The sequence below is a fragment of the Lissotriton vulgaris genome, chromosome 4_1, assembly GCF_964263255.1.
Source record: "Lissotriton vulgaris chromosome 4_1, aLisVul1.2, whole genome shotgun sequence".
Taxonomy (NCBI): domain Eukaryota; kingdom Metazoa; phylum Chordata; class Amphibia; order Caudata; family Salamandridae; genus Lissotriton; species Lissotriton vulgaris.
Window position 1 is genome coordinate 1,873,162,195 of NC_141691.1, and position 12,687 is coordinate 1,873,174,881.

The window sequence follows — 12,687 nt, forward strand, 5'->3', positions numbered from 1 at the left end:
GTTTTGTTTTTTGACGGTGTACTTGTTGAAAACAAATTTCTGGAGTGTGGTTGGTGCAGGATGTGAGTACCCTTCTGAGCCTCAGGGTCAAAGTATGAACCTCAGGGTCACGCATTGTGATACAGAATCTTGTGATCCAGGACGAACACGTCACCTAAGGAGCACCCGAACTTTAAAGTAAACCTTTTCAAAAATGAGACCTGAAACGTAAACACTTGAGGCTGTGCAACAAACACCAAATATTTTGAACTATCAATTTTGAACCGTCCAATTGGAAGGTAGCACGCCCACCAATCAAATATGCTATATGAGGAAATTACCAAATCCAAGGAGGCGAAAGCTGACACTTTCGCATTTGGTGAAGAGGAAGCATCACGGATATATGCCTTAATTAGCGAGGACATAGCACAAACATCCACTAATCGCACCAAGGAACAAAACATCAAACAACTTCTTTACCTATCAAAACTGGAAATAAACCAAAAATTACATGCAAATACACTCGTGAAATATCATCGGGCACGGCGCATCCCTAGAGGTCCTTGAATAGCACTAAAGCCATCCCTATGTAAAAACTCAAAACGCTTTCAAGAGAGATGGTATGCCATCTTAAATAAGTGCAGTCTAGACTTGATCCTATTAATTGTGGAGGAACTATCAAGCATTTTAAATGACTTAACAAAGGAAATCGTAGAAGTGTCGAATGAATTAATCAATATGATGTCCACAGAAGAGTGGTCTAAGTCTCCGGAGGATATAATCTCACAATTGGAAAAACATTCCTGCAAAATAAATGAAAGAAAGATCAGGAAATACAGAAGGGACACCCTTGATTATAAACTTGGGGAGGTCTACACGTGGGCAGAAGTCTACGCACAAAGGAGGAGGAACAGACCATACACCCAACAAACTGACACCTCTTCGTCTGGGAGTGATACATCTAACAGACCTCAGAAGCAACCTACACAAACTACACCATGATCACAAGACACATCAAAGGACCATCAATCGACCTTGAATACTATCACCACACAAGCTACCACCAGTCCGTCTTTTTTAGGACAAGGTCAAGACGAAAGAGGAGACCCAGGAGGGTAAAAAGACAAGGAGCATCCAAACACCCGGAGCACAACACAACCAAAAAAAGACAAGAAGAAGACCACGCAGAAAGACACCTAGTTATTAATATCTCGGCTGTTTCCCTAAATTCGAATGAAATTAAGGTACTCCAGAAAGGAACACCATTTGTCCCTACAACAAACACCCAACAATTGGAGTTAGAGGTTAGCACCTTTAAATTCATGCGAAAATTAAAACTAAGACACTTCTTTGAAAATGTACTACTACTCCAGGAAAAGGACCAAAAGGACCAACTAATGGGTCTTAAACCAACAAGTACCTACCAAGTGCCAAACAGTCACAAATGTCTGGATTTATTTGAGAACTTAATTAAACAAGATCTCACCAAACCAAACTATAACAGAAAATTAAAAAAGAAATCACACAAAAGTATTCAGACACTTTAAGAAAGATCACCAACAATAAAGACATTAAATGCATTAAAGCTGATAAAGGCGGAGCACTAGTGATTTTAAACACAGAAATGTACGAAAGAAAAGTCATGGAACATATCTCAGACAATGAAACCTATATGAAATTGGATGAGAATCCTACTACCAAATTTAAAGAAATTCTCAGAACCATACTGGACAAAGCATATGAAGAAGGAACCATCAAAGACAGAACTCGGAAATTTCTCATGAAAGCAAACCCTAAGAGCCCATCGTTACACATGGTTCCAAAAATACGCAAATGTTTAGAGGATCCTCCCCTAAGACCCATTGTGTCTACAAGGGGAAGCCTCCACGAACCGGTAGGAAAATTCCTGGACAAGTACCTTCAACCCACAGTAAAGACAATGAGAAGTTACATTAAGGACACAACAGACTTCCTGCTAAAACTCAAAACCGTTGAAATCAATGATAATGACAACTTACTAATGTGCACGGCGGACATAAAATTGCTATTCACATCAATACTTCATGCAGGGGGTATAGAAGGTATGGAGCTGGCAATTCTAAACACTGATATAGAACATCCAACGCAAAAGTTCCTAACGGAGTTGGTTTATTTGACCTTATTCCAAAGTTACTTTGAATACAAGGATGAGTGGTATCTACAACTTACTGGTACCTCTATGGGTAATTGTGCTGCGCCGATATTTGCCAACATCTACATGAAACAATATGAAGACACGCATATTTTTGCAAATCAAACATGGAAAACAAACACCAAGCTTCAAGTCAGATATATTGATGACGTGTTTATACTATGGAATAATACCCAAGAGATGCTACAACAGGCATTAACTGCCCTTAACAACATTGATGACAGAATACAATTCACTTGGGAAATACAAAAAAAAAATTACATTCTTGGACGTTGAAATCACCTTGACTAAGACTAGTCTGGAAACGGACCTATTCAGAAAACAAACCGATAGAAACAATACTCTACACTACCCTAGTTTCCACCAAACATCATTAAAACATAATCCAAATGATAAGAGAAAAAATGATAACATCCAATGAGGATAAAGCAAACCAGAGAATTGCGGAAATGGGACTAAGGTTTAGGGATAGAGGGTATCCGAAAAATATCATTGAGCAAGCTAAACCACGCATATCACTAATACCAAGAGTTAACCTGCTGAGAAACACCGAAAAACAAAAGAATACTAGACTAGTAATGGTCTCAAAATACTCAACCTTAAGTCCAGCGTTTAAAAGGAACATTATGAAACATTGGCCGATCCTAAGCATGGAACCAGATTTCAAATCCCTATTTGCCCAGCCTCCTATATTTGTATACTCGAGAGATAATAACTTGGGAGAACTACTGAATAGAAGTACACCTCCACAATCTGCTACCAAAGGAACCAGAGCCTGCATGAATTGCAACAATTGCAATAATGTGATAAAAGGCAATACCATAACACACCCCATGAAAGGGTTTAACATTAAATTGAAGACATCAGCAACCTGCGACACATCTAAAGTTATATATCTGCTTAAGTGTCCATGCGGAAAAGTCTATGTTGGAAAAACTGAAATAAAAATAAAAACCCGCATTAACGAGCACAAATCTAACATTAGAACGCATAATGAAAAATCATCTGTCGCCATACACCTCAATGAATTCAAACATCATGTTTCACAACTAAAGTTTCTGGTTTTAGAAACAATTACGAAAATGGAAGGCAGAGACAATAATAAATATCTCCTGCGCAGAGAGAATTTCTGGATATATAAACTGAATTCAATGAAACCGAATGAATGGACTTAATGACTGGATGAAATTTACCTGCTATCTCTAATGTAAAGAATTGTCATACATGAAAGGCCATTAGGGCTATTGATGTCAGTTCCAATGGTGCCACAAGTGACTCTACACGTTTACATACATAGATACACCTACCCTTAAGACATACCCATATTCTGTTTTTAAATTCACTTCATTTTTCTCTTTTTTTCTTATTTTCCTGAATTAACACCCTATATCATTCACGCGTAACATGATAAATATGATCGCGACCATTTCAAAATGGCCGCCATACTGCTTCCGAAGCTTGTTGTCCATTTTTTAGCTCGTACTAGACACGTGGTAACTGATGAAGCCACTCAGTGCTTCAAACACTTTATAGACACACAAGCCGCCGGACACCAATACGAAACAGACTCCACTCGTACAAGAAGCAGCGTGTAACCTCGGCGTTTCTGAAAAGTAAGTTCACTTCAAAATCATGACGGTTCTCAGAAGCAATTCTTTTAGACTTAACATAACACGAAATATAAATGCCGGCTTCTTTGCTGACCACGCTGTTTCTTTCTACAGTTATAAGACCTGAATCCTAAGCTCTACGTCCATATGTAAGTTTAGCCTTTCAAGCATAACGTTTTATTGACACTTTTTTCATTTCACATGTGGCTCACTAACACAGACTTTGGCACGGATAATGACATTAAAACTTAAACATGAAATGTTTACATTGTTTTATAATTTCATCATTATGAATTTTGCTTCATATGTATATATATGCTATGTCCTTGGTATTTTTACAGATAAGCTCCCGGAAGAAGGGTGAGGTAGCCCGAAATGCATTGGAGGATGTTGAATTGTGAAATGTTTTGAACACAATGATATTCATGTAAAAAGGAATGAAAATAATTAAAAAAATGATGCTATGAACACAAAAGTGTAATAAATCAGAACTTTCAAAGAACTAACTGAAGTAGTCCTTTGTAAGGAATCATACGGTGTGCCCTGAAGGGATGCAACCAATGTTGGAAGCACAGCACTGGCAGCTGAAGTTTGAAACATATTGCCTCTAATGTCAAGCTTGGTTAAAAGCATTCCCATTGTTGATAGTTACCGTGGTACAATTCTGCATGATCTAATTAAAACAAACCTTCTGATGAACCGGTATGTGTTTTCTCACAGATTTGCAATTTTGGAAAGATTTTCAAGAAAACAAATGCTATTGGGACACCATTTAACATTTTCACAGAACAATATTTATTTTCGAATGGATCTTCATATAATGACACATTCATTTCTCAGCAGGAAGTCATCAAAACAATGAATGCATGGGATACACCTGTATCACGAGCTCCCTTTGCACTATGAATCAAATCGCCTACTCTTAGTCTGTGTTGGAAAACAATTACACAGCACTTTGATACATTTCCATTAGACCCAACAACTTTGAACATTGACCATGTCTTCCTTATGATTTGCCGTTAAGGTATTTATGCCAAATCTTATCATTGATGACTGGCACCTGAATGTTCCCAAACTGCATCTGACTATAACAACATTGCACAGTATGATCCCTTTTTATAATCATTTCAACATACAGATGTATTGATTTGTAAAGGAAAACAAAAGAGTGATAGGGGGAATGCTTGATTTAATCTTAACCATTGGTAATCTCTCGAGGTGCACTCCAGAACAATTCTTTTTGCCCTCCATGCCACTCAGACACAAACCAGTCATACGCAAATGAGTCTTTGTCCTGTTCCAGTAGGAACAGCCAAGCCCAAAATACCATGCCAGGTCATCTCTGAACAGGAAAGTAAGCAACACTAGACCAGTTTTTGATAGTCAGGTCTTGTCAATTAAGTATACCCTGGACCCTGTGGCATAGTGGATTACAAACACGATTGAGTACCTTCAGGACATATATAAATGAATGAAATAAAATGAAAGGGCACTTATATAGCGCACTGATTCTCCAAGGAGTGTCCTGGCGCTTTGCACCTCTGCTGTCCGTGGCCCAATATGGTATTAACAGTTATCCCTGATTTAAAAGCCATGGTTTCAGTTTATTTCTTAACTTAGAGGTGGCTGTAGTTGTCTGTACCTCAAGAAGCTATGATAGATGTCCTAAAAAAGAGAAGGACATGCCTCCGACCCTAGACCACTGTGTCCTAGTTATTTTGGCTAACAAGAAAAATTGGCTGATCGAAGTTAACTAGAAGGATGATAGAAACTGATCCTTGTCCTGAAGTACCCTGCACCAGTCTGATAAAAGGTCCAGTGCAAGGGTTTTAAACAGAATCCTCTTTTCAAAAGGGAGCCGGTACGAAGTCGGCAGATGATGAGAAATGTGTGCCCTCAGAGGCAAACCCAACAAAGTACGGGCTGCTTCGTTTTGGACCACTTGCAATTTATTAATCAGATAATCAGGGAGACCAAAATATAAGGCATTACCGTAGTCTAGCCTTGATCTCATTAGAGTTGAATGATCTGTTTCCTGGCTGTGAAAGAAAGAAAGTGAAGAAACGTTCTTAAAACCCACATCAGGCAAATGCAAGTCCCTACCACCATATTCACCTGAGGTAGTTATGAGAGACAGTCATCAAATTTGATGCCTAGATTCTTCATTGATTTAGCCTAACTCCCAGGAGGAGGGCATCCACAAGCCAAAAGGACTGCCAAGAAACAGTGGCCTGTACATCAAAGAAAAGCAGCTCTGTCTTTTCTGCATTGGATTTAAGCTGGTGGCAGTCAGGCAAGGTCTGATCATTTCACCAGGGAACTCTGCATCTCTATCCCATGAAAACAGTAGCTGGGTGTCATCAGCATAAGAGATTATTTTAGTTCCCAAGGCCTCGGCAAGAACGGTAAATGGTGTAAGGTAGATACTAAATGAAGTAGGGCTCAAGGTGAAGCCCTGTGGCACTCCAACTCGCAATTCATGAGACCCTGACAAAAATGGGGGGTCCCGCCTCTTGACCACGCTCATCAAGGAACAAACGCAGCCAGTCCAGAGCATGACGTACAATTCCAATGGACTGGATCAGGGCTAGTATTGTGGCATGGGTTACTGTATTGAAGGCCTCTGAAAGACCTAACATGCCCTCCCCCCACCATATAAAGTACCACTAATGTAATATGCCACATCCACTAGCACAGTCAAATGGACATAAACACTTCCCCCAAAGTTTCAATGTTGTCAAGTATGACTCACCTTATCGACTCTGCTGTAATATAGCCCAACTTGTCATTGCCCAAGCACATTTTGAGAAACAGTACCTACGAAATTGTTAATTATATTTCTGCTTTTCTGTTCCTCTCAACGCAATGGTTGCTGCTGCTAATTCTCACATTTTGTATTGTTCCCACCTTTTTAAACATTATTTTGCAACATCCATGACAAGATAAATATGTACCTTTGAAAGGCATCCGAAAGTAGAGCTATCAGTAAATTAATGCAGAGAATAGCTGACAATCCAAGAAAGGTTCCGCACAGTATGTAAGCCATAACTGGATCCTTATCGTACATGTCGTCAAAGCCGTAGTCATCCACCAGAGTGATACGAAAGACATTAAACATCAGCTGGGGGACTGTCTCCATTTTGGTTACATTTCCTGTTTATAAGTAAAGATGATGTCACAAATTTAGTAAACCTCAAAGTTCAATTTTGTTATCATTAGTCAATTCAGGTATCACTGATAAGCTGAAAAGTGAAAAAATATATATTTGGAAGATATCATATTGAGTCAAGGTCTAGGGGAAGTATGTTTAGTGCTTGCATAACAAGTGGACAGAGATGCTCCACTTCGCCGAAAGATGTGGACAATTGATACAGGATGGAAGGGGTGAGTCTCTAGAATGTGATTGAAGAACATACTATTTGCATTAGAAGCACCACGAATAAATGCACTTTTAAAGCATGAGATGAGAGGATTTCATTACAAGACCGGAGGCTACATTATGCAATAACTTTTATTGCTGCCCAAGATATGCACCCCTTTAAAGTGTAACAGATTACATCATAAATAAAACATTCCACACAGCATAGACAGGTGCCATAGCAACCAAATAACTTCCTCTTTTATTCGCTGCTCACGGAGAGTTAAGTATAGCTTCTTCCTTTCTCCCCTTTTTTAAGTACTTTATATGATAATGGTTGATCTAACAATTTTATTTTCAGATTTACCTTATTTAGGTAAGTAACCTATTCATTACAACTGTTTAAATGGTTTCAAATTTTACCTTTTTCCGGTAAGTTTATTTTATTTATTTTCAACCCTTCCAATTTATGGTTGGTTCTTACTTTTTCTTTATTTTTTTCCCTTTTCTTAACAATCCATCCACATTTAACATCGCGGAGGCTGATCTTTATTTTCCTGAATCCTGATACGAATTCTGTGTCTCCTCTAATTTTACTCAAACGCCTTCAGTTTAGCACTGTCTGTGAGAAAACGAAGCCTAAATTATCGCCTATACGCTGATTTCTCTCTCATATGCCCTCCGTAGAAAGCTTTCCTTTTGGGCATTTTTTATAATGCGATCTCGACGCTTACCTCGGGAACTCTGTCTGAAGCCATTCTTTGGAGCTCGAGCGTGCGAGTAATTCCGACGCTTCTTCCGGGTCTGATTTATTGTGACCCGCTCGCGGAAATGAGCGGGTCATGTCTTTTCTTTGGACCGGCAATGTGCACATTACAGCCTGTTAAAGGCTGAATTCAGAGGCTTTTACAGCTTGCGCTGTGTGTTTCCTTGCCAACGCACAGCGCAGCGCTGCATCCCACACTTTACAACGGTCGCTCCTCAAAACGCTCGCCTTTTCTCTTTGGGACACTGGAAATTAGATATTTGACATAAACCTTTACCTGAAAGCCTGCCTATCGATTAAACTCATCATTATAAGGTATATATTTTTACCTTTCCATTTGAAATAATTTTAGAAATGACTGAGAAAACTAATGAAGCCTGTGAAGCCCCTCTCACAGAGAATTCCCTAATGAATCTTTTTGAAAAACAACTTAAGTCCTCCCTAAAGGAGGCAGTTGAGGAGGCATTATCAAAAAGAAAAAGAGATACTCCTCAGAAGGACTCAGTTTCTTCAGACGAGGAAGACCCTCTTTCCACAAAAGGCGGCAAGGTCTTAAAAAAGACCAAACATCTTGAAAATATTGGTAACCCACGCGTTACAAATGAGAAAGGTGTCCCAAGCGGCACAAACAGATTGGGCGTCCTCAATGGTGCAAAGACTACAGGTGTCCTTCACGGCACAACTAGATATGGTGTCCCTTGCGGCACAAAAGACATCATCCTTTATGATGATGACGAATATTTGTCCCCTATTGATGACTTTGATGCTGATGAGTACATTTTTGATCCATCAGAAAAACTTGACGTTTTACTGGGTGATGATTTGATCCAACCCTCCACCTCATGCTCAATTAAAGATCCCTCTGGGGTGGAGATGTTTAACCCCTCAAAAATTACTCACCCTAGAGGTTCCGACTGGTGGGTGTGGTAAATGGTTTATATGTATTTTCCCTCTCTACCACTTTATCAGAATGTCCTGTGACATCATGGAATGTTAGAGTGCCTTCCTGGTTGAGATTGTCAGTTGGTCATCTCAGGCTGAGAGCTACTGGCCCCTTGACCACGTAGCTAAATTTATTAAACTTTGGATCAGAAAGCCGCTTGAGAGGGACTCACGGAACCTAATGAAGTCAGAATGCCCAAGACCCTTCCTTGACAACAAGGCAGGCTTGACCCCTATGTTAGACCCTGAGTTATTAACCTTCCTCTTTAAGACCGGAAGAGACCCTCGTAAAGGTCTGGAACGCTGTCTTAAGCAGTGTCAAGACAAACTGCTAGACACGTTAGGCCCTCTGGCCAGAATTCTAGACCTTGCTGAAGAGTCTTCTATTAACGGTACTCCAGTTGACACCGAACTCTTGAGAGGATGGAGTCAACGTGCCCTATGCATGCTCGGAAATGCCTATGCTAGCCTCACATCCAAAAGACATAGAGGCATTCTGATTCGGATGAACCCCAAATTGGGGGACCTAGCCAATAAAGATATTGAGGGGGACCCTAATGGACTCCTCTTTGGAGAGTCTTTTATTAAAGTGCTTGGGAAATACGTTTCCACTTTCTCTGCTTTTAGCAAGGATCAGAGTAATATGAGAAGTATGTTTGGAGGTAGACACGTTTTTGGAAGGGCTGACAGGGGTGGACCGTCTGTCAGCCGGGGGTACAACAGGTCCTTCTATCAACAGAACCAACGTGGAAGATACTTCAGAGGAAACAACTCCTTTTTCCCTCAGAGAGGACGCAACAACCGCAATCTTGGAGGTGGAAACAACCATGGAACGTTCCAAGCTCAAGGAAATCAAGGTAACCCCCCCTCTTTTGGTTCTTTTCTCCCAAAGGTAGGGGGAAGACTTGCTATTTTCAGCCAAAATTGGTTATCAATAACAAACAATGCTTGGGTTTTAGAAACTGTGAAAGGTTTCAAAATAGATTTTGTTTCTACTCCTCACCAGACATCGCCTCCCAGAGAATTAATTCTAGACCAAGATAAATCTCTTCTAGTCGACGAAGAGATTCGACAAATGCTAGACAAAGGGGCAATTTTCATTGTATCCAATGTTGGCCCCGGCTTTGTGAGCACAATTTTTCTCGTGAAGAAAAAAGTAAAGGGATGGCGTCCCGTAATAAATCTAAAGCTTCTGAATTCTTTCCTTGTGTAGAGACACTTCAAGATGGAAGGTATCCATCTTCTCAGAGATATTGTTCAAGAGAAGGATTGGCTCATAAAGCTAGATCTCAAGGACGCTTACTTTACTATCCCTATGGATACGGAATCTCAAAAATATCTAAGTTTTGTATGGAGAGGTGTGACCTACCAATTTCGATGTGTTCCTTTTGGTCTCTCTTCGGCTCCTTGGTGTTTCACCAAAGTACTGAGACCGGTTGTGTCATCTCTAAGGAGAAGAGGAGTCCGTTTGATTATCTATCTGGACGATATCTTATTGATGTCCCAGAGTCAGGAGGAACTTCTTCTCCACATGAGATGGACTGTGGATCTCTTAGAGAGTTTAGGATTCATCATCAATGTAGAAAAGTCAGTCATGACTCCTTCACAGAATCTGGAATTTCTAGGGTTTAAGTAAAAACGTCTTTAGCTGTTCTTCAACTTCCTTTAAAGAAATTGGCGAAAATAAAGACAGAGGTCTCCTATGTTTTGTCAAAAGATTTGGTGAGTTTAAGGGAACTAGCAAGAGTAGTAGGTCTCTTGTCATCATCCATTCAGGCAATCTCTCCAGGTCCACTTCACTATAGAGCCCTTCAGAGATTAAAATCTGCGGGCCTGAAGAAAGGTCTTTGGTATTCAGACCACATTCCCCTGTCTCCGGAAGCTCGAACCGACCTACTTTGGTGGCAGAACAACCTAGACAGTTGGAACGGGAAAGCTATATTCGGGAATACCCCGGACCACATTTTGGAATCCGACGCGAGGAATTTAGGCTGGGGTGCCAGATTAGGAATGTTGGAAACAGGTGGAACATGGTCCCAGGAGGAACTAACCTTACATATAAATTGTCTAGAAATGATGGCGAGTCTGAACGCTCTTATGAGCTTCAAGTCAATTTTGAAAAACAGTGTCGTCCTGATAAAATTAGACAATTTTACAGCCGTCTCCTACATCAACCGTTTGGGAGGAGCGAGGCCTTTTTTACTGGCAGATCTAGCCAAGAAAATTTGGTACTTTTGCTTGAGCCAGAAAATAACGCTGAGAGCCGAATTCCTCCTGGGCCATCTAAATACAAGGGCAGACTGGAATTCAAGGTTCCTGAGAGACACGAGCGATTGGAAATTGAACCCTCTAATTTTCATGAGAATTCAGGACTTATGGGACCCTTTCGAGATAGATCTCTTTGCCAGCAGATTGACCTTTCAGATAGATCAATATTTCAGTTGGAGACCAGACCCATTTTCAATTGCAGTGGACGCTCTTCTCCAACCTTGGAACACTCTCAGTTGTTATGCCTTCCCTCCTTTCGCTCTAATCCAAAGAGTTCTTCTGAAAGTTTGTTCAGAACGATGCCGCATTGTTCTAATTACTCCTTTTTGGAATTTCCAAATTTGGTTCCAGGTGTGTTGGAATTGGCGATGGAAGTTCCTCGTCTTATTCCAGGGAGCTTGGATCTCCTTCAGGGTCTAGAAGGAGACATACATCCTCTTCTTTTAGAAGGAAACATGAACCTTCTTGCTTGGAAGATTTCAGGGGTTCTAGAAGATACTCAGGCCTTTCAGGGGAGGCTAAAAGCCTTTTGGATGAGTCATGGGCTCCCGGAACAAGGAGAAGATATACCAGTGCTTGGAAAAGATGGTGTAGTTGGTGCATGGAACGGCATATGGATCCCGTGAAGGCACCTGTAGTGGATGTAGCTAATTTCTTAGCGGACCTTTTTAATTCAGGCCTTTGTTATAAAACAGTTAATTGCTATAGATCAGCAATTTCTGCAGGACATTCCTTGTTAAACCATTTTTCTATTGGTATCGATCCCTTGATTTGTTGAGTAATGAAAGGTATAAGGCTAAAGCGTCCTCCTAAACCCAAATATAGTTCCTTGTGGAACGTTAATCTTATTTTTGATCTTTTTTCATCCTGGCCGGACAATGGTTTCCTTACAAGGAAACAGTTATCAATTAAATTAGCTACTTTACTTTGTCTTATTTCTTTTAGGAGAGTATCCGATGTTAAGGCTTTAGAAATATGTAATAGATTTTACTCCCCTGATGGAGTATTGTTTGAAATTTGGAAGAGAACTAAGACCATGTCTGAGAACATTTTTTACCCTTATTTTTTAGATTCTCCAAAACTATGTGTTGTAAGTTGTATGAAAGTATATGAGCAAAAAATGCATTGTTTTAGACCTTGCAATGAAAACCAATTGTTAATTTCTTTTGTCAAACCTCATAAGGCGATCTCTTCTGCGACAATTTCTAGATGGGTTAGAACTGTTATGTTTGAAGCTGGAATTGATTTGTCCAAGTTTGGCGCACACTCCTCTCATGGCGCTATGGCTAGCAAAGTATTTTGTTGTCTTCAATGAAATCAAGATTCTCTCTGTATGATAATTGGAGAATCGACATTCGCTTACAATTAACATATATTTGAAGTTCATATTGTTACACTAGGTATATGCAGAGTTTAAGTATTTTTCCCACCAATAAATTGTTTATGGGTAGTATATATGATCTAGTCATTAGCCTGCAGCCAGACTCTGGGACAAGTCAGTACACATTGAAAGAGGTGAGGCAAGGTTTGATGCGGGCCTGGCTTTTTCCCAGTTCCTGTGCCCAGCGGCCAC

General features: G+C 40.1%; 1 protein-coding gene across 1 annotated transcript in view; it reads right to left on the reverse strand.

The window, feature by feature from the left end:
• LOC147724659 (uncharacterized) overlaps positions 1-12,687 on the reverse strand; it is a 1,014,146-nt gene that overhangs the window by 334,174 nt on the left and 667,285 nt on the right. The window contains exon 17 of the mRNA XM_086918077.1: positions 6,735-6,933. Coding sequence (XP_086774203.1) covers positions 6,735-6,933 — 199 coding nt within the window. The remainder of the gene's footprint in view (positions 1-6,734; positions 6,934-12,687) is intronic.